The sequence below is a fragment of the Caretta caretta genome, chromosome 13, assembly GCF_965140235.1.
Source record: "Caretta caretta isolate rCarCar2 chromosome 13, rCarCar1.hap1, whole genome shotgun sequence".
Classification (NCBI taxonomy): domain Eukaryota; kingdom Metazoa; phylum Chordata; order Testudines; family Cheloniidae; genus Caretta; species Caretta caretta.
In genome coordinates this window covers 30478041-30500794 of record NC_134218.1, presented here as the reverse complement: position 1 = coordinate 30500794, position 22754 = coordinate 30478041, and the positions used below count along the sequence as shown (strand labels likewise).

The 22754-nt window shown below is 46.4% G+C and overlaps 2 protein-coding genes across 12 annotated transcripts in view; both read left to right on the top strand.

Moving 5' to 3' along the window:
- CHD6 (chromodomain helicase DNA binding protein 6) overlaps nucleotides 1-8254 on the top strand; it is a 181725-nt gene extending 173471 nt beyond the window's left edge. For 4 of the 6 annotated variants that reach the window (XM_048820466.2, XM_048820465.2, XM_048820469.2 and 1 more), the window contains 2 exons: nucleotides 3047-3151; nucleotides 5294-8254. In XM_048820466.2, coding sequence (XP_048676423.1) covers nucleotides 3047-3151; nucleotides 5294-6187 — 999 coding nt within the window. In that variant the 3' untranslated portion in view covers nucleotides 6188-8254. The remainder of the gene's footprint in view (nucleotides 1-3046; nucleotides 3152-5293) is intronic. The other 2 variants (XM_048820470.2, XM_048820467.2) reach the window with 1 other exon arrangement.
- A 9254-nt stretch (nucleotides 8255-17508) lies between these two features.
- The window catches only part of RBL1 (RB transcriptional corepressor like 1), an 81962-nt gene continuing 76716 nt past the window's right edge, over nucleotides 17509-22754 (top strand). For 4 of the 6 annotated variants that reach the window (XM_048820472.2, XM_048820473.2, XM_048820475.2 and 1 more), the window contains exon 1: nucleotides 17511-17762. In XM_048820472.2, coding sequence (XP_048676429.2) covers nucleotides 17613-17762 — 150 coding nt within the window. In that variant the 5' untranslated portion in view covers nucleotides 17511-17612. Of the gene's footprint in view, nucleotides 17763-22754 lie in introns of all 6 variants that reach the window. The other 2 variants (XM_048820476.2, XM_048820477.2) reach the window with 2 other exon arrangements.

Genomic DNA, 22754 nt, shown 5'->3' with positions numbered 1-22754 from the left:
TCTTCCTGTCCATGCCACTTCCTGCTGTGGGTTCTCTGGTCTTCCTCCCCAGCTCTGGATCCTTATATGGTTGCCCATCTTTCCTGGGAAAGTCTGCCTCTGCATACTCCTCTGTCAGTTTCTCAGCAGCATCCACTGTGCTCAGTGGATGTCACCTGACCCACACTCGTATGTTCTCGGGGAGGCCCTGAAGGAACTGATCTAATACCAGAGCTTCCATTATTTCCACCACCATTTGGATATCTGGTCTCAACCAGCGGGTGGCCCAGTCCATCAACCTTTGGGCAAATGCCAGGGGCCATAAACCTCCTGTTAACCTTGCGGATCTGAACTTTTGGCAGTACTTCCCAGTTGACATCTCTTCCCAATCCAGGATGGCTGCCCTCACCGTCTCATATTTTTTGGCCTGCTCCTCACTCCACCATATAGGCCGCTTGGGCTTCTCCCAACAGATAAGGGGTGAACTGCATGGCCCAAGTTGCTCTAGCCCAACCTGCACCGATAGCTACCCTCTCAAAAGTGTCCAGGAATGCAGGGCCCATTTTACATAGTTCAAGGTTCTGTGTTTGGGCACCATCTCCCATCAGGGAAATTACCACCTTCTGTAGGAGCTGCTGCTGGACACTGGCTTGTTCCCTTATGAAGTCCTGCAGGCTTTTCTGCTGCTCTGCCTGACAGGCAAGCAAAGCCTGTCTCTCCATGTGATGGGATTGTTGAAAACCTTGTAGGGCCTTCTGCATCTCCTCTTGTAGTTTTACTAGCCATTGCAGGGTCTCCTCCATTGTGCGGGCCACCGAACCCTTGCGCTGGCTCAGATCCCAGACAAGGCCCCACATGTAACACAGCCTCCTTGGTCCTGTTTCTGTCTTGGTCGACAAACTATGCAGAGACCCTCGTGCTGGTCCGACACCTTGTGCAGTTTATTTATAAAGGAGGTCTACCACCATCACAACATACATAGCGCCTTTAACAAGCAGGGGAGAGCAATCTCTCTATCCCTTTTACTGCCTGCTTCCCACCTTTTTACTTCCTTCCTGTGCCTATTTGTGGGCTCTGGCTAATGGCTTAATTAGCTTTTCTGCCCTGCCCCACCCTGCCCACAAATTAGGCAGAGCTCTGCTTAGTCAGCTCCAATCTGCTTTGCCTGATAGGAGCTGCTGTGAACAGAGTGCTGACTCAGGCTTTGATACCTAGCACTCTGTCACACTCCCCCACACTTAGTGCACTGTATGAGATCGCAGGCCTCATCAGCAGCATTCTTGGCTCATGTCCCAGTCGTAGATATCTACAAGGTGGCAACCTGGTCTTCCATCCACTACACACTACACCATTACTCAATAGGCAAGAGGTGATGCAGCCTTCAGTACAGCAGTCCTCCAGTCCATGTCTTGCAGAAACTCCAATCCCACCACCTGACTGATTGCTTGGGAATTACTTATATTGTAACGGACATGAGCAAGCACTTGAAGAAAAGACAGTTACTAACCTTTCCATAACTGTTCTTCGAGATGTGTTGCTCATGTCTATTCCACACCCACCCTCCTGCCCTTCTCTCAGTTACTAACAAGAAGGAACTGAGGAGGAGGCAGGTTGGTAGATGGCTATATACCATGCCATGAAGGCGCCACTCCAGGGGGCACCAGAGTCGACCTGACAGATACCACTAGGGGAAAAAAAGTCTATATTGGAATGGACATGAGCAACACCTCTTGAAGAACAATGGTTACAGAAAGGTTAGTAACCGTCTTTTCTAGATACACACACTCACCAAGGCACATGGGTCCCACAACAGGAAAGCAATTCCGCTTAAAGGATCAAAGTAATGCCTGCTGTTGGCTGCAGGGGCTAATTTGATCCTTACCTGTCAATTTCCTGGGGTTATTTCACAAACTATTTTTTTTATGTGGTGCAAATGTCTTTGTTTTGTCCCTGATTGAGAAGTGCAGGAACAGCATGTAAATCCTCTTCCAAGTCCTGGGCAGAGCCATGCTGTTGTGCAGGTAGTGGGCAGGTTCTCAAGCACATTCTCTCACTTGTTTCAAAAATGTTGAGAAAGTAGCACAAAGTCTGAGTCAAGATCATGGTTTTGTCTCTGCAGTGCAAACCCCGGTGTGACAGGAGAAGGCGAGTCTCAGGCAGCTGAGTTCTTGTATCTTCTCCTTACAGTGATGAAGGACCTTAACTTGCCCACAAAATTCCATTTAAAACAAACCCATGTGATAGTGGCAGGTGACTTTAAAAATAATCATTTAATTAAAAATCAAACAAACTGGTGAGTTAGAAAGACATTGGCTCCCCTTGTGCTTCCCTGTGCTGCAACAGTGAGACCACCATCGGACAGAGCTGGTGAGTTTCAGGCCGGCTTCTGAGCATCCCCCTTACAAAAGCCACCATCACCACAACTTGATCCCCTCATTGGCAGGCTTAGCAAGGAGGCCAGAGAACAGACCCTCGAGACTGAACTTCCCTCTCTCCACAGGTCAGGGCTGAGCCACAGTGTCTGGAAGCAGCACAGAGGAAGCTTGCAGTCAGCACCAATACAGACATTCACTGCACTGGGCACTGCAAACACAGAGTCAGACAGTCCAAATAAATAGAAGAAGCAAATGCTCTTATCCCTGTTTGCCAGATGGGGGACAAAGACACAGAGAAAAAGTGACTTGTGCCAGGTCTCAGCGAGTTGCTGGTAGAGGAGCACTGGCCGAGTGCTAGTACAGAGCCTTCGGCACGAGATCCTTCCTCCCAGTGACAAAATTCTGTGACGTAGACGGGAGTAGGCCCAGGCTGTGCACCTCACTGGACACCACGCACTGTCTGCGGGTGAAACTTGGGTTGCTGATGCCACATAAGGAATCAAAACTCCAGGCTGTTTGGTTTTAAGAAATGATCATAGCTGCCGAGTGTTGGGGAGCAGCGGTAATGCCCCCGAACAGGGAGGCCAGCTGCACCTCACCTATGTGTACACCTAGAAGGTTAATCATATTTCTTATGTAACTTTGCATAACTCTTTCTGGAACAGAGGTCATCCTTTTACTGTGTTTTATAGTTAGGGGGAGCCATGGCACCAGCATTGAAGGAATTGCCAAGGTGGCTTGATGCAAACTTGGAGTATGCTGTTGCAGCAGACTGGGCTGACATTGTTAAGCTTTCAGTAAGTTAGAGCTTTTGGAGAAATCTGTATCATGTCATCTTTTCTTTCTCCTCCCCATCCCCACCCCCTTTTTTCCAAGGAGGGTCCCTGAATTGGAATGCAGGGCCTCAGTTATACACATGGGAGGGAATATCTACAGGAGCAACTCTGCCTGGTGTGGCCAAGTGACAACTCAGGGGGGAGCTGAGCACCCTGCAGATTGGTGGCAGGTGGCTAGGAAAAGTGGAAGAGGAAATATTTTGCAGTGATGGGAAAGGGAGGAGGCAAGTTTAGGCTAAATAGCAAGAAAATCTACTGGACAGAGAGATTTAAGACTTGGGATGTTTAGAAATGACTAGACAAGGCACTAGAAATGTTGTAGAGGGAACACTCGTTCATGGGGCCGGACTGGGACAGGAAACAGACAAAATGTGACCATATAGGTCAGAATTTCAAGGGGGCCTCAGCTCAGCTTCTATATCAACTCCTGCAAATCCCACATTTGCTAAGAAACATGCAAATGTTCTAACAGGCCTAATATGCCTTAAGTGCAGGGAGGCACTTTTCAAAATTTGCCCCACTATTTTTTCTGTTCCTAATCTGAATCACTGCCCCAATGAGCAACAAGCTGCCATGGGTGGGAGCTCTTAGTTCCCTTGGACAGGGATTGCAAGGAGATTCAGCTGGTGTTTGGGTGGGGTTACTCCATTTTCATGTGGCCCTGTTCTCTCCCCCTCCCCCCCCTTTTTCTTGGTTGTGGAGTTGTGTGTGGCACTCATGCTGGGTTGGGAGGTGGGAGGAAAGCATGGGCAGTTTGAAGGTTTATGCTGCTCTACAACCGGCACTAGAGTGTGACAGACTGACCCATTCCCTCAAGAAACAAAGAGCTGCCAGGCCAGGATGGCGCCAGCCCCGCCAGCCCAGAGAGCAAGCCTCCAGTGCAACTTCTATCTCACACTGAGTCATTAGGCTTCCTTCAGGGGCTGGGTTTGGCATTTATTGTGTACATTTTCAAGAAGCAACCTCCACTTGTGCCCACACTTTGCTGATGCAAAGGCCTTCATGCCTGCTAACTGTTGGGTGCATCTTTTCTATTAGATTAACACTTGCATGTCTGTTACATCTGCACTCCCACAAGCAAGTGTTAGTATGGGGCGATGTTTGCACCTCCCAAGTCCAGGCACACACATGTGCACACACAGTTTGCCACAAGCACAGGTGGAGGCTGAGTAGAAAATTTACCCTTTTATGTGCAGTAGTTGTGCCATGTGAACCTCCAGTATATTTTGATCCAGCCTGCAGGACACATGCAGTGCATGGAGCTCCTACCCTTTTCAAGTCTAAATGCAAAATGTTTCCATTTAAATATGCATCATTTGCAACCTATCTGCTATCCTGAAACCCCAAGAATTAGGCATAAGAGGAAAGATATTAAAATGTTTGTGCTAAGAATGTTGGATAACAGGTTTTAATGCTATTCTGTAGATGCTCCTAGGTTATTTTGTAATTTAAACAGACACAGTCACACCAGGTTGTGTGTGTAGGTTAGCCCTATGTCTGGGGATCCAGAAGACCCTTATTGTTTCATATCTATACAAAACGGTTTGAGCCATACATTAAAGCTCTAAGTAATGGGTGAGCTCCTGAAAATAATGTGCATTTTTTGCAGCTTTGCTGTTGTGCGGGGCTTTGAAAATTTGGCCCTTAAAGTCTAAAAAGTAATGTTCTTTACCTGGTGATGCAGCCAAAATTCAAGCTGGGATGGGAACTGATTTAGCGTCACTGACACTGGGCTGCCCCTGTGCTTTTGATGTCATCAAAGATGTCAGTTCTCAGCAACAGACCTCACCCACGCAGGAAGCTCAGGAAAAGCAGAAATTGTACTGTCTACACAGAGCAAAAAGTGCTTTCTCCTCTCCTCCCCGTGAGCTTTTGGACTTCTCTGCAGCATCATGCCAGGGGCAGGGCGGGAGGTGTTTTGCACTGACAGCATCCCTTTGGTGAAAGTTCTGTATCCCTCTCAAATCCCATCTTCAGAACCATACCAACAGGGGCTTGTGTGTTACTAACTTTGGGAACCCAGGTGTAAGCACATGACAAGCTGAGTTTTCTTTGGGGCTACAATAACCTTTGGGCTTTTTCTGTTTCATTTGTCACTTTCAGGGATTCCTCCCAGAAAGCAAGTTCAATCGTATCCTAACTGAGCCTGTGCTCCGGGACACCGGGCCCCGTCGAAGAGGGAGGAGGCCAAGAAGTGAACTTATTAAAGCCCCTGGCGTCGTATCGGATTCTTCTTCTGGAATGGGACCGTTATTCATGAATGGACTTATTGCTGGAATGGATCTAGTGGGACTTCAGAACATGAGAAACATGCAAGGCATCCCTTTAACTGGGCTGGTTGGGTTTCCTGCTGGATTTGCAGCAGTGCCTGCTGGTGAGGATGTCAAAAGCACCCTAAGTATGTTGCCTATGATGCTGCCAGGCATGGCTACTGTACCACAGATGTTTGGTGTAGGAGGACTTCTAAACCCACCAATGACAACTACTTGTACTTCAACTGCTCCAGCTTCATTAACAAGCACAACTAAAAGTGGTACATCAAATACGGAAAAAGCTACTGAGGACAAACAAAGTAGCCAGGATGTGAAAAATGAACCTCTGTCTGAAGACAAACCTGGTCCTAGTTCATTTTCTGATCAGACAGAATCTGCAATAACTACCAGTAGTCCTGTTGCTTTTAATCCATTTCTTATCCCAGGAATGTCCCCTGGACTGCTCTATCCATCTATGTTTCTTTCCCCTGGTATTGGCATGACATTGCCAGGCATACAACAAACCAGACACTCTGAGGCAACAAATCTAGAAAGCCAGAAGCGGAAGAGAAAGAAAGCTAAAGGGGAACCAACAAATCCAGAACCAGAAACTGTCTCGCTGTCTGAAAAAGAAGCTGCAAACAGTCAAAACTGTACAGAGCAAACCCAATCTCTATCATCAGAGAAAGAACATGACATACAAGCAGAAGAGAAGGAGTTAAAAGAAATTAACAATACCAATTAGAATTTTTGTTTCATTAAGAAAAAAGATTGTGGCTTGTAAGTTTCTTATCCCATAAATATTTGTTACTTACCCTCCTGCCCCCTCTTCACCTTCATAAAACCTGTGTTTCCATGAGTAATATTATCTACCTAATTCCCTGTAAGAAAACTATGGTGACATATTATATGTTAATAGTTGCAGGGTCTTGCCACTTTATTAGATAAACAGTGTTGTCTAGTTAGTATGGGAGGCACAGAATTCTTCTTCTGTTATCCAGTTGTTCATCCCAACCAACAATAGTAAATCCAGCACTTGGTCACCCCCAAAATTGCTCATTTATCTGGGGAAAAATTAAAAAGCAAAACCGGAGCAAAAGAAAGTACTTTCATCTCTTGATCTCAATGCAGACAAGGGTATTTCTTTTTACAGTGACACTGAATGAATAAAACTGTATTTTGGGGTAAAAAGCACAGCTATAGTAAGTGCTACTGTGTATTTTTGATTTAAAGTATTTCCCTATTTTATCATGGTTACTAGAATAGTAGTATAGACAGAAGTATATAACTAATGATTGAAAATGCATATATTCATTTCTTTTAAAAAAAGCATAACTGGTAGTGATATAATTTCCTCCCCTTTCACTCCTTGGAGTTTTGGAGACAAACTGCAGTAAGTGAAAAGATTATGTAGACTTTATTTTATATTTTTTTAAAACCAAAGTTTTTTACATTTAGTGGACTTTCAGTTGCCCTTTCCTTGTTAGTTACAAGAACTTTTCCAGCTTGTGCTGAAAAGGTTTTGCACATCCTGCATGTATTTCATTGAGTTTCTTGTACCTAAAGCTACCAGTTACTTCACCGATCTGGTAGTATTCAGTTCTCATCTATGGCATCAGAAGTTCTGTAAAGAGTTGTTTTTCCAACAATGAACAGGCCACTCATATAATGCTCTTATATGAATACTGAGGCTTTTGAGTTTTAAATTTTTTTTACAGTTCTCCACCCCGCCCCATAAATGACATCTTTTCTGAAAACAAAAACAAAATAAACAGAAAGCTGTTGGGCTGGCTTTACAATTGTGAGTCCTTTGAGAAGGACTGTTGAGGTTTTCAAAGCTTGTGTTTATCTTCCTTTTCTAGGGTTAGACTGTGAAGAGATTATTTTTGCTTCTTCTTTCCATTCCTCTTTGTTCTATTTGCTGTTGAACAGTGTTCCCAGCAGTCCCGTTGGCAAATTATTCTACAGTATGCATTTTAAATTCACAAGTTTTTAATGTGATCAGTCCCCCAAACTCTGTGTCTTGAGACACCTCCACAGGTAAACTCCATGTAGTCCTCGCTCCTCACTGCTCCTGTTTAGTTTTTCTTTCACTTGGGCTTGTTCTAATTTGCAGCTCATGGTTTGAGACTTGAAATAAACACTTAGTGGTGCAGCAGTGAAATGACAGACTGTTTGAGGGAGCTGAAGTGTGCTAGTAATCAGTTTTGCATTTGATTGTCACCATTTACTGTATTTTTTACTTATTTTCTGTTACAGTTTTCCTAATTTATCAGATGGTCCAAATGTTTTGACATAACTATTTCAGTTTGCATTATTTATTTATGATGCTTTTTGTCATTGTCTTTTATACATTTGGGATTATAAATTATGTACATGTTACAATTAGCATCTCAAAGAAGTCTGTTACCCATGACCTACAAATTTATATTTTCAAGGAATTTATTCCCACTTTATTGAATTGGATGTGATTTTCTAAAGAAAATTATGTAACTGATCATAATGCAAAAAAATCAGATCATTAAATGTGTTCTATTTAATAACACCCTTGTAGCATAGATACTGTATCATTATCGACAGATTTCTTAGAAATGCTGCTATCTCTATTTAACTAACAGTTTGTTCAGTTTTGCCTCCAGTGGAAGCAGAAAGGGTTTTTTCAGCTGTTAAATCCAAAATCAATATAATTTATTTATGTAAAAAAATTACTTGATTGATATATTTTTGAACCTTTTAAGTACTAACTTTCTTTTTACTCAGTAGAACATGTACTTGCCCTAAATCCTTAAAATACAAATGCTATAAAACTTCATATATCTTCAAAGCCTTACTGTGAATGGGTACAGAAATCTCTGCAGAGTCCATTTCTTATATGGGATGGTTGTTTTTCTAGGGTTGCACTCATAAGGAACAGGGTTCAAAGTGAAATGTATTTAACTAGCCAGCATGTTCTTACTTATCAAACATGTATGTTAAGTTTCTGGGTGTTTAGGCTTCTCTTTGGCTGCTATTGTGTGACCCTTTTTGAAATCCGATAGAGAAACTCTGTGGATTATTTACATTGTAAGGCATAAGCGGCTTCTTATTACTTTCCATCATCATATCCTAGAACAAATACCCAGTTTTCACCACTTTCATGGATCCTCACACAAATATACATTTTCCACCAAATGTGCTAACAAAATAAACTGTCTGTGCTCTTGAACATGGATAAAAACAAAAAGATTTAAAAGTCAAATTTTTATTTTTTTAATTTAGTGACTAGATGATGCTTATCTTTCAAACTTGGCAGAGCCTTGCCACAGATGTATATAATTTTTTCAGCAAATATATGTGAATGTTTGATTCACTTGACTCAGTGCTAAACATTACTTGCTTTTTTCTCAGCATGAACAATATCCACGGCTGTTACATACAGCACATTCTCTTTGTCAGATGGTCCCTCATGTGAACTGAGGAACTTACTGGGGGGGGGATGACTAATTGCTGTTGATTCACAGACTTTTCAAGAAATGAGCTAGTTTACCAACTACGTCCTCAGCTGTGTCAGTGAATGTTTGCTGCCTGCCCTTCAATTTTGCACACATTCACCTGCCATGCTGCTTGAACAACTAGTGCAATGGAGCAGCCCAAGTTACATAGCAGGCTTAAATGCACCCAACTGAATGACAGACAGGCAGTTGGTGATACACAGAGTCTCTACTTTACATTAAGATAATCAGTGGGAGCCAAGAGAACTGTTCATAAAATCCAAAGAGCCAGTAATAAATTCTTTGCACTTGCACTACACCACCTTTCTGCAGAAGAGGAGCCGAGTGTTTAGTTTCTCCTATTGAGCTCTTAAGTGTCTCCATTTAAACTTTGTACCATGTTAGTAGGTGCCAAATAAATGCTTGTAATAATGAATCGAAGGATCTCATTATGCTTTAGAAAGATAGTGGAATTTCCATTTTGCAGCTAGGTAAATAGATGCACCGAAAAACTATGGTGATTTATCAACAGTCACAAACAAGTCTAGCAACAGTATTGGCAACAAGTAGAGGAGTCCTAGTTCCCAGGCCCTGCCCTAACCATTGGACACACTCCATTCTTTGGGATCTTGAAATTTTAAAGCTGTTTTCTGATCATGGTTCCCTGGAATATGAACATACTTTGGGGTCGTGTAAAAGAGCTGCTCTTCAGGACTCAGTTGCAGCCATTGTTTTGAGGTAGGTTTATTTTGGGAAGCACAGGGCCAAAAAGTATCAAAGTGGAAGATGAAAAAGAGCCTACCTCCAAAGAATGGTATGAAGTTTGAACATGGCCTTAAGAAAAAAATCAAGGTACATCACATTTTACATCTGTTCTTGAGAGTCCCTTTACGTTTGGGGTGGCTAAATACAGCAAATGGAATTCAACAGTCCAGCCTGCAGCAGTATTAATCTTTCATAAAGAATTTTTACCACAACAGCTACAGGTATCTAATGCCAGACTCTTACTAGACATAAGATGAAGCTCTGTGTGCTCGAACCTATACTCACCATGGGCTGAACCTTCATATAAAAGCTGAGGACAGGTGCAATCCGCCCTGTTTTATGCAGATTAGGAGTAAGCTAACAGCCAGGTTTGCCTGAGCTAACGCATACAGCTATTGAACAAAGTTTGGGCATTGGCATTAGTGTTGCTTTTTAAAATTTTATTTTACAGTGTGTAAAGAGTGAATTCTCTCCTCACAGCAGCTGGAAATTTACACAAATGACTCTCACAGATGCTAACAGGATTTATACATATAAATTCCCCCATTGCATTGAAGAAGGACATGACAGCTGAATAACAGCAGCGCACAAGTAGGAAAAGCAGTGAATAAGATTTGTGTCCAGCTGGGATGGGGCATCCACCCCACACTGGCCTGTAAGTGGTTAATGGAGCCCTAGGGAGGTGGCACAGAAAGCAGCCAATAGGAGAGGGGCTGTGAGGAGCAGCCAATGAGGGCTGGGCAGGCCTATATAAGAAGGGCTGCAGGGCAGAGGCACTTCAGTAGCTACCTGGAGTTTGAGGAGGTAACATCAGGCTCCTAGCTGGAGGAGGAAGTACTAGCACCCTGAACAGAACAGTACTGCCAGCAGAGATAGGAGAAGCTAGAGAGAGCTCCTGTTTAGCTACTAAGACTGGCAGGCTGAAGCCCTGCGGTAAGGGCAAAGAAGGTGCTGGGGGCCAAGGGGAAGTGGCCTAGGGAAATCAACTGAGGAGTTGGAGGGGATGAAGCAAGTGGTGGCCATCTACAGGGTCCCTGGGCTGGGACTGGAATAGTGGGCAGTTCCCCTCCCTCTCACTCCCCCTTCCCCCCCTTGGCCACTAAGGAAGTGGCTATACAATTGGCTGCAGTTGCCACTGAAGGAAGTGGCTGGACAGTGGACTGTAGTTCCCCCAGAAATGCGGGAGAACAGAGTATGGCACAGCCAGAGGGCCCTGTTATGGGGAGGATGCCATGGTCCTGGGAGTGATGGGGTCCTGGAGCAGAAGTGACAGCAGCAAGACACTATTAGAAGAGGGCGCACTGGCTAGTAGAGCTAATCCCTGGGACAGCCAGCAGGAGGCACTGCACTGGTGAGTTGCACCCCATCACACCAGTTCAAACTGCAGGGGGCAGAGTGTAATTTCCTGAAATGAAATCTGATCAGGTCATCTGGGCTAACACCCTCACTGACAAAAGTTCTGTGAGATCTTCATATGTGTGTTACGTCTCATCTGAAATAAGTCACCTCCTTGTTCCCCAATATTATCATGGGGCATTGGATCTATATCAAATCAGAGAGAAGAGCACTAGTTACAAAATACCACCCCCACTTCCTGCAGCAAACTAGGTATTTTCTAGGCATCTTGCACCCAAATACTGACTCAGCCTTACCTACTTAGCTTGATCTATTGGGGTCACAGTGCAGGATGGTATGACTGAAAAAACTCCCACTGTGAGAAAAGCAAAAGGTTACAAAGCACAAATCTTTGGAACTCAAGGAATAACTAAAACCCTTAGTGAGATTTTTGTTTTTTACTTGACTGGGTGTGTCCTATTTATGAACCAGTAAACACATTTCTTACTCCTCCCTGGGCTTCATTTCCCCCACCTCCACTTTTCCCTTCTCTAGACAAGCTCAAATCACTTTACAAACACCCCTAGCAGGGAGGTGCTAGTTACAATTTGCGGGTGGGAAAACCGAAATACAGAAAAGGAAAAAGCCCCAAAATGTTAAATATAGAGGCCTAATGTTAGCCACCTAGAGCTGTCTCTAGGCAGTGTACATTTTTCAAAACGCCAAGTGCAACTTACAAAAATTGTCTTGGGGCAAGCTCCACAAAGGGATGTAGGCAGCACAACATCTTTTATGTGCCCTGCTGCCCAGTGGAATCCTCCAAGCCCTGAGTTAGGTACCCAGTTACCTATACAAGACATGGGGAGAGTTAGGTGCCTAAGAATGGGGTCCACAGGCACCAGTCTGCTGAGTTGCCTAAGCTAGCCAGTAGGAAATGCTGAGGAGAGGAGTTGGTCTTAAGCCCTGCCCCTCAAAGCTTAAGTTATTAACTCCAGGACTGAGAGCGGCAACTCTCTCTGCAAAAAAAATTGGGGAAGGAGGCATGGTGAATAATCAGCTGAATCTGAGCTGGCATGATGCTACGGCCAAAAGGATCCTGGGATCCATAAACGGGAATCACAAGTAGGAGCAGAGAGGTTATTTTACCTCTGTATTTGGCACTGGTGCGACTGCTGCCTGAATATTGTGTCCAGTTCTGGTGCCTACAATTCAAGAAGGATGTTGATAAATTGGAGACAGTTCAGAGAAGTGCCATGAGAATGACTAAAGGATTAGAAAACACGCCTTAGAGTGTTTGACCCTAACAGCATCCCAGTGCCAGAGGGCAAGGGGCTCAATGGTATCTGGTAATGAGTTTCAGCTGGTGTAATCAGTTCACTGTGCCCCAATTCATTAATGTCATAAACTGTATCTGATGTGTCATGTAAAGTATCATTGTAAAACTAACAACACACTGATCATTAATATTCTTGCGGTATGTATGTAGGGTAAACATCCAAGGGATCATGCAGGTATGAAGGAAATGTGGAACTAAAATGTGCTTACCAGACAAGTTTGGGGCATGGGTAAACAGATTTCCCCCAGAAAAAGGGACAGGCTGACACCTCCAGACAAGTGTCATCACAGTTGAGTAGCAATCCCATCACGTGGCCATAGTATTTTAGCAGTGGAAGAAACCAGCTTGGAATTGCCTTCACCAAGAAATGTCATGTCTCCTTGCTCACAGCATGAATGAACTTTATTTTGGGGGTGACCTTCAGAAGAATCCTTTTCAAAGGGCTATAAAAGAGAGAGGCAAAGAATCCAAAGTTATCTTTCACCTATGAAGACAAAGGAACAGAGCACTTTAGACTTTGTGGGAGATCCTGAGAAGAGGGGTGGTAAGCCATCTTGCTGGAAGGTAGTGTGATAAGAATTTTACCTTGAACCAAGACTGAGTTTTGTTAAAGTCTGAGACTCTAGAAAGCATTTTTCACTTTTATTTTCTTGGAACCATTTCTAACTCTACCCTCTGTACCTGAACTCACTTAAAATCCTATCTCCTTTTATTAATCTTGTTTTACTTTTAATCTAAACAACCCAGTGCTGTGCTTGAATTGAAGTGATAGCTAATGCCATTTAAGGTGATAAACTGTGCAGGTTGTCTCTTTAGAGGAGCAAACAAACCTTATTCCTCTGAAGGGTCCAGAAAAGATCTGGACATTTCAGAGCACGTGGTTTTGAGAAGATTCAGGCCTGACTGGTATTGAAGTCATTTTGGCTGGTGTAACCATGGCTGGTGGAGGCAGAGTGTGGCTGTGGTGTAACAAGCAGAGCTGCTGGTCCATGGCTGAATATCATACAGACACTCAGTGTATGTTTGTATGCTGGCTGGGAGTGTCCAGGCAAGGGAGCTACAACAGCAGAGCATTGTAAGGCACCCAGGGTTACAGGGCAGGTGATGACACGACACAACCTCTCACCGGTCTGTATTGCACCCCAGAATGTGACTCAAGGAGTTAAGTCTATTTATCTTAATAAAGAGGAGACGGTTGGGGGGGTGTCACTCGATTACAGTGTAGAAGTACCTACATGGGGAACGAATCATAGAAGATTAGGGTTGGAAGAGACTTCAGGAGGTCATCTACTCCAACCCCCTGCTCAAAGCAGGACCAACCTCAACTATTAACATTTAACAACAGGCTCTTCAATCTAGCAGAGAAAGGTCTAATACAATCCAATGGCTAGAAGCTGAAGCTAGTCAAATTCAGACTGGAAAAAAGGCATAACTTTTCAATAATTGAGAGTAATTAACCATTTGAACAATTTACCAAGGGTCGTGGTAGATTCACCATCACTGACAATTTTTTAAATTAAGATGTGATTGTTTTCTGAAATATCTGCTCTAGGAATTCTGGTGTGGAAGTTTGGAGCAATCCTTTCTGGCCTTAGAATCTATGATTGGGATTCACAGTCATGGATCCTGTCCTGGAATTAGGCACGTGCACACACACACACCCCCTCCCTGCCCCCCATCTTATTGTAGCCAATAGCCCAGCAGTTCAGGAGCTTGTGTAGGATGTAGGAGACCTGTTTTCAAATCCTTCTCTAACTGATTTAGAACAGGGACTTGAACTTGGGTCTTTCATATCTGAACCCATTTTATTTATATATGTGTGACAGGTTGCTGGGCAAGAACTGCCGACTTGGCCTTCTGTCAAGCCAGTCCCCATTATGGAAAGCAAATTGGAGCTGGCTAGAGAAAACCTGTGCCTAATGGGTGAATGGGAGACAGCTGCCTGCCCAATTAGCTTGGGGCTATAAAAAGGCTGCAGGGAAGGAAGCTAGAGGGAGGAGAGGAAGCAGAGTGATAGCTCTTCCCTCTTGGGAGCAGACACTAGAAGCAAGCTGTGTATGGTGAAAAGGTGGTGGGAGCACAACCTGTAAATAAAAAGCATTAGTGGTTACTAAACCCAGGATCTCCAAGTGACTGTCAGCACAGCGGGGCCAGGAGTGAAGAGGACCTGCTGTAAACTGCTACACATGGGGGCTTCTCTATAATTTTGCGCCAGAGGAAGACTTTGGCAGCCCAGAGATGGAGGAGACCTTGCAGTGGCTGGTAAAGCAGCAGGAAGAGGTGCAACAAGCAATGCAAACCTTTCAGAAGTCCCACCAGCTGGAGAGGCAGGTCTTGCTTAACTGGCAAGCAGAGCAGAAGAGTTTGCAGGACTTTATATGAGAGCAGGCCAGCACCCAGCAGCAGCTCCTCCAGAAGATGGTGAGTCCCATAGTGGGGGATGGCAATTGGGCACCAGGATTGGGACTCTGTAAAATGGGCCCTGCAGATGATCCCGATGCCTTCCTAGGCACTTTTGAGCAGGTAGCCATGGGAACAGGATGAGAGAAGACAACCTGGGCCCTGCAACTGGCTCCCTACCTGGCCGGCAAAGCCCAAGCAGCGCAGTACTTGCTAGCCATTTTGGCAATGGCATCTCTGTTTCTAGTATTGTGACTTCTAATTTAGAATTTTTAATTCTAACTTCTTATTTTTAGAGCACAAGTTTATTATTGTATCATTCGACTTCCAGTCTGATTTTTTCTTTTTTTTAGCCCTGTCTCAAAACTTTGTTTTCATTCAATCCACCAATGGTGATTGCCTTTTGCAACTGTTATTTTGCCTCTCAATCCAGCCCATAGTGTTTTTGTGCAAGCCATTCTCAAATATTCAGTAAAACCTATTGTAATTTCTTCTTGAACATAAGAACTGCCAGAATGGGTCAGACCAATAGTTCCTTTAGCCCAGTATCCTATCTTCTGCCAGCGGCCAGTGTAGGGTGACTAGATTGCCCCCCCCCTTTTTTTTTATAGGGACAGTCCAGAATTTTGGGTCTTTTTCTTTATATAGGCTCCTATTAACCCCCCCTCATCCTGATTTTTCATACTTGCTGTCTGGTCACCCTAGGCCAGTACCAGGTGCTTCAGAGGCAATGAACTGAACAGGCAATCACCGAGTGAACCATCCCATGGTCCACTCCCAGCACCTGGCAGTCAGAGGCTAGGGACACCAAGAGCCTGGGGATACAGCCCTGATTATGGCTAATGGACTTATCCTGAAGAGGAACTGATCACTTGGGCAAAAGTATCAATGTCAGGATACTATGCTGTTAGCACATAAATGAAGCTGTGAAATAAATGTTTAAATGACCTCACTCCACGAAGAGGTAAGTGAGGCATCTGTACACACCAGGCAGGGGGCCTTTGGAGGCTGAAGACTTTGTTTCCATCTGTCAAGGTTCCTCCCCCACTCTGAACTCTAGGGTACAGATGTGGGGACCTGTATGAAAAACCTCCTAAGCTTATCTTTACCAGCTTAGGTCAAAACTTCCCCAAGGTACAAAATATTCCCCCCGTTGTCCTTGGACTGGCCGCTACCACCACCAAACTAATACTGGTTACTGGGGAAGAGCTGTTTGGATGCGTCCTTCCCCCCAAAATACTTCCCAAAACCTTGCACCCCACTTCCTGGACAAGGTTTGGTAAAAAGTCTCACCAATTTGCCTAGGTGACTACAGACCCAGACCCTTGGATCTTAAGAACAATCCTCCCAACACTTGCACCCCCCCTTTCCTGGGAAATGTTAGATAAAAAGCCTCACCCATTTGCATAGGTGACCACAGACCCAAACCCTTGGATCTGAGAACAATGAAAAAGCATTCAGTTTTTTACAAGAAGACTTTTAATAAAAAATAGAAGTAAACAGAAATAAAGAAATCCCCCTTGTAAAATCAGGATGGTAGATATCTTACAGGGTAATTAGATTCAAAAACATAGAGAACCCCTCTAGGCAAAACCTTAAGTTACAAAAAAGATACACAGACAGAAATAGTTATTCTATTCAGCACAATTCTTTTCTCAGCCATTCAAAGAAATCATAATCTAACGCATACCTAGCTAGATTACTTACTAAAAGTTCTAAGACTCCATTCCTGGTCTGTCCCTGGCAAGAGCAGCATACAAACAGACACAGACCCTTTGTTTCTCTCCCTCCTCCCAGCTTTTGAAAGTATCTTGTCTCCTCATTGGTCATTTTGGTCAGGTGCCAGCGAGGTTACCTTTAGCTTCTTAAAAAGAAAAGGAGGACTTGTGGCACCTTAGAGACTAACCAATTTATTTGAGCATGAGCTTTCGTGAGCCACAGCTCACTTCATCAGATGTGTACCGTGGAAACTGCAGCAGACTTTATATACACACAGAGAATATGAAACAATACCTCCTCCCACCCCACTGTCCTGCTGGTAATAGCTTATCTAAAGTGATCAACAGGTGGGCCATTTCCAGCACAAATCCAGGTTTTCTCACCCTCCACCCCCCCCCACAAATTCACTCTCCTTCTTAACCCTTTACAGGTGAGAGGAGCTTTCCCCTGGCCAGGAGGGATTTCAAAGGGGTTTACCCTTCCCTTTATATTTATGACACCATCCCACACCACTCTCAAGTTTTAGCAAATTAGGACAAGGCAGCCCATAAGAACACCCTTACCTCTCAAAAAGAAGAGGAGGACTTGTGGCACCTGAGAGACTCACACACGTATTTAATTGAGCATAAGCCGATGAAGCGAGCTCTAGCTCACGAAAGCTTATGCTCAAATAAGTGTGTGAGTCTCTCAGGTGCCACAAGTCCTCCTCTTCTTTTTGCGAATACAGACTAAGACGGCTGCGACCCTGAAACCTTACTTCTTATTCACCGCCACCGGTTACAAATGGCTAGCCCTGCACGGGGGGGGGGAGAGCAAATTAAGTCAGAGCAGTTCACACTACGCCCAGCACAACAAGACCGCTTCCTCCTCCTCCGCCGCCGCCGTCTCACGCGCCGGCTCCGCTGCTCCATATTCCTCCGCGGCCGGCCCGCTAGCAGCGGGGTCCGGGGAGAGGCAACGGCCGCAGAGCTTAGGGGCCGACCTTCTCCTGCAGGGCCACTCCCGAGGGAAGAGCGGCAGCGGGCCCCGGCTGGGCGGAGGGATACGAGGGCCGGCCGGGTGAAGCGGTTTTGGCGCGCTGAGCGCAGGGGCTTGTGGGTTGGCCCCGGAGCCGCTGGGCCGGCGCGGGGGGCTGTGGAGCCGCCATGTCCCAGAAGGAGCCCCCGGCCGGGGAGGCCCAGGGCTCGGCCCGCGCCGTCATCGACCGCCTCTGCCAGGACCTCAACCTGGACGCGGCCAGCGCCGCCGAGGCTCTGCGGGACTTCACGGCGCTGCGGGGCACGTACAGCCTGGAGGTGAGCGGCAGGGCCGTGGCCGGCTCCGCCCGGAGCCCGACGGGTCAGGGGGCAGGCGCCGGGCCAGCGGGCGCTGCCCCGGGATCCACCCGCAGGAGGCGCCAGGGTGCCGGTAGACGCCGCTCCGCCCCGGTGCCGAGCAAGCGGGCCGCGTGCCGGCCGGGGCGGCCCTGGGGCCGTGCTGCTGCGGTAGCTCCTGGGTTGCCCGCGGCCTTGCAGGGCCCAGGCTTCCCCCCTGGGCGGCCGCTGGCTCTGGGGCGGAGGCGTGAGCGAGCGCTCGTGCTGGCAGACTCGGCTCCGTGGGAGCCCCGGTCCGCGCTGGGCTAGGCGAGCGCCGCGGCGGGGAGCGGCCGGCCCGGAGGGGCTGCAGGCTGTAGACAGACGTGGGGCGCCCGCAGAAGGTCTGGCGCAGACACCAGCTCAGGTGTGTGCGTGTGTTCCCAAGGCTCCTGTCTGGCTGCGCGGATCGGACTCCAGCCCCAGGGTCTGACTGCCTTGGCTGGTACTCTGCTTGGCAGGAGATCAGTGCTCTGCCAATGGGGGTTGGCCAAACACGTTTCAGGTAAAGGGTGTCTTATTAGAGAAAATGCATAAGGGCCTGTCTACACATGAAGGCGCTGTATCCCTTGCAGAGTGCCATGTATGCCCCCACCCGGTGGAGATGCAGTGTACACCGAGAGGAGGACTTCTGGTGCCAGATCACCCCCTCCCCAAACAATATTAGCTATGCCCTCGGAAGCCCTCTTCTGGCTTCACAACTGTGTCCACCCTGGAGGTTTAGTCAGCATAGCTCGGTGGTGGTGTCATTTAATCACACTCTTGGAGGATATTGTTATGCTAATATAAGCATTAAAACTATGCCAAACTATTCAGGGCTGGAGTCTACGTGTGACACTTTTATTCTGGAGTAAGAGTGCCTTGTTCTGGAACAAGAGTGTCCACAGTCAAAGTTATTCAAGAGTAAGTGGGTATATGTATCTTGCTTTCAAAGGATGCTAGAATGATCTTGACCTTAAAGGTCAGAGCGGTGGTATCCAAATTTTTCAGCCTAAAAGCTGAACATACTTTTTCAAAGAAATCGGGAGTCAGTGTTTTGGGGCAGAGTTTTGCCCAGTCCTTCACCCTTTTCACCACTTATTTTCAGGGAGAACAGAAACCACATGCAAATATAGCTTACTACAGCCCCTGGTGCAGAGGGTAAGAAGTAGGAATGGCTAGAGCATGCTGTGTACCAGCTAGATTGGGGTGGGCAAACTTTTTGGCCCGAGGGCCACATTGGGGTTGCAAAACTGTATGGAAGGCCAGGCAGGGAAGGCTGTGCCTCCCCAATCAGCCTGGCCCCCTGCAGCCTATTCGCCCCCTGACTGCCCCCCTCAGAACTCCCAACCCATCCAACCGACCCATCTCTTTGTCCCCTGACCGCCCCCTCCCGGGATCCCCTGGGACTCCCACGCCTATCCAACCCCACCCCCCCGGTTCCCTGACTGCCCCCTGGGATCCTCTGCCCCTTATCCAACTCCCCACCCCTTTACCATGCCGCTCAGAGTGGCAGGACTGGCTTATTGGAAAGCCTGGGAGGTGCGTGGGCACAAGCCACGCTGCCCGCGCAGCAGCATGGCTGCAGGGGTGGGGCGCACAGGAGACAGAAGAGGAGGGGCCGGGGGCTAGCCTCACCAGTCAGGAGCTCAAGGGCAGGGCAGGATGGTCCCGTGGGCCGGATGTGGCCTGCAGGCCATTGTTTGCCCACCTCTGAGCTAGATCCATCTGGCATATGATCCCTAGTTCCCTTGCACAAGTTAGAGCAGCCCCCAAATTTGATTGATAGTTGGATGGAGCAGGAGGTACTTTGTCCATGCCTACACTACAAACTTACATTGACTCAAGTTACGTTGGCATACGGCCGTCACTGTTAGTACATTGCTTGTGTGTGTGCATACTTAGCTGCTTATGCTGGTGGTGCTCATACTCACCAAGAATGCTTGTATCAATGCAGAATGCAGTGCACCATGAGTAGGTATCCCACTGTGCAACTTACCCCTGTCTAGCGCACTGTCTTGGGAAGTTTTGGCAATGCATAATCGGGCCGAAACGAGTCATGCAGGGGTGACTGGGAGCATGGGGTCTACTTCCCAGTTTGCAGCTGTCTCCATCTCATAATGTTATCTGTATCCCATAATTTTTGTGCCTTTATTTCAAAACTCCACAAACCCACGTGGCCCTCCTCGCTGTCCGTCATCTCTGACAAAAGCGTGGAGACTGCATAGCTTTGCACTATTGTCATAAACATTGAAAGCACAGGGTGTGCAATCCTGGAGTATTTGCACAGGTGCTTGAAAAAACAAATCAGTGGGGAACATGACGATTTCTTGGACACATTGCTGTGCTACATCATGAGAACCAATTCAAGGTTGTTGGTGGCATTCACAGAAATAGCTGCAGATGTTGGAGTGCTGCTTCTGGGTTCGAGAAACAAGCTCTGACTGGTGGGATCTCATTCTAATGTAGGTTTGGAATGAAGAGCAGTGGCTGCAGATCTTTCATCTAGGGATGTAAAAGGTTAACCAGTAAGCATTAACCCTGGCGGCCCCACATCGGGCCGGTGGGGTGGACCCTGGCTGCCCTGGACCCTGACCGGATTGGCGCCCCAGCTACCTCGGTTAACTGGTTACACGAAATTTTAATCGTTGAACTGGTTTACTTTTTTTAACCAATATTTACATCCCTACTTTTGGTGCAAGTCCACATTCCTGGATTCATGTGCCAAGCTCACACCTGCCCTCCAGCACAAGGACACCAAAATGAGAGCTTTACTGATAGTGAAGAAGTTAGTGGGAATCACAGTGTGGAGACTTGCAACCCCAGATTGCTACTGGGCAGTTGGGAATCAATTCGGAGTTGGGAAATATACAACGGAGGCCGTTGTGGTGTGGGACTGTGTGGGGCCATTAATTGCCTCCTGCTCTGGCAGTGTGCAGGACATAGTGGGTGGTTCCAAAACTACGGTGGAGCAATGGACAACACGCGCATCCCTATTTTGGCACCAGACCACCTTGCTACTGAGTACATCAACAGAAAGGGCTACATTTCTGTGGTTATGCAAACATTGGTGGATCACCAGGGACACTTCACTGACATCAATGTGGGCTGTTCAGGAAATGTGCATGACGCTTGCATCTTTAAGAACAGAGGACTGTTCATAGAGCTACGAGCAGGGACTTTCTTTCCCAACCGGCGGATTACTATTGGGATGTTGAAATGCCAACAGTGATGCTGGGGGACCCAGCCTATCCCTTTTTTCCCTGGCCATACACCAACCACCTCGACTGCACCAAGGAACAATTTAACTACTGGCTCAGCCAGTGTGGAATGACAGTTGAATGTGCTTTTTGTTATGAAGGGTCGCTGGCATTGTTAACTCACAAGATTGGACCTCAGTGAGAAAAATATCCCAATGGTGTTAGCTGTCTGCTTTGGCCTGCATAATGTATGTATGGCAAAGGGGGGAAAGTTTCTGCTGAGGTGGCATGGCTGTCTGATGAATTTGAACATCCAAATACAAGGGCTCAAGGCAGAGCGAAATGGCTCAGGAAGGCTTTGAATGACCATTTTAATAGTGAGTAATGTATGGTGGTGTAGTGTGCTCTATCTGACCCTGCTCTTTTGCGGCCTGGTAGGAATCGTTTGATTGCTGTACATGTAGGAATATAACATTAATTCACCTATTTGTTTTGTGAATGGTCATGTGGATTGTGTGACATGAAGTAACAGATAAAGGGCAGTATATGTTGTGAACTAATAAAGATGAATTATGTTACAGAATAAAATTCTATTGGAACAAAATCAGTGCAACAAAATTGTAATTTCACAACAAATACATTAAAAACATAATAAATGTAGTTATGAAGGGTGAAAGAATTTTCATGTCCATTTCAGCTACACAGATACCAACTATGGCTTACACAGACCTGTGTATGTGAAGCTGTGATTGTCTTTATCACTCTACTCTGATGGACATTAAGGGTACTGCAAGGACTCCTTAAACCATTTGGAATGTTGGGGGTGTGGTGGTTATGAGAGGTCTCAATGGGCTGCAGAGGGAGCAAGCCTGGGCCTGTTGAATCTGAAAGTCCACCAGAGTCTGCTGCATCTGTGTTTGCTGCCTGAGAAGCTCCACTGTGCCCTGTTGATCTTCCTCTCCTTTTCCTGCTGGGACTCCTGGGCCTTTCTCCTCTCCATTCTTTCCTTTTCCAGGCTGTCTGCATTGTTCATCCTCCAGGCCCTGTGCTTATGGTCCAATGCAGCGCTGGCTTGCAGGATGTCCTGGAACATGTTATTCTGAGTCCTCTTCTTTCTCCACCTTATGTGGCTCTGCAAATGTGGAGGGGGAAACTCCAAAGGCCACAGTGGCAACAGCTGAAGATAAATCACACAGCGGTACTATTGTTGGTACATTTACTACAGAAAGTGAAACTTAAGATGTTAAACTTGCTCCCCAAAAGTTTTAAGCACTACATTCTCACTTCTGCTTGGGATTGCTTGTGCATGGCACCAATCACTGTCTCCTCTCTCCCCCCCCCCCCCCCCCAGTAGGCCATACTCATCGTGGCAGGTGAAGGAAAATGAGAAGGGAATTACTTGGTTGCATGATTCTAATAATATATAGGATAATGACCATGAATACTGGTACCCTTTTCCACAGTTGATAGTGATTTTAGCTGATATCTCACTCTTGAAGGTATCAAAGGCTCTCATGCAGCTGCTACTGGCATCCCAAAGCCACCTGGGCCCATGTGCTGCTAGCCTGAGTACTGTAATGGGGCCTGCTGAAGCTATCACTGAGTGGCAGGGAAAGTGTCCTACTTTGGAGGAAGAAACAAGGCAGCCTTCCCTAGAAACCATCAGAGGATTGCAGAGTACTTCCATTAAAGCTTCATCGAGATCTCTCAGGAGGATTCAAGGGACATCCCTGTGTACATAAACAAACTGCTATGC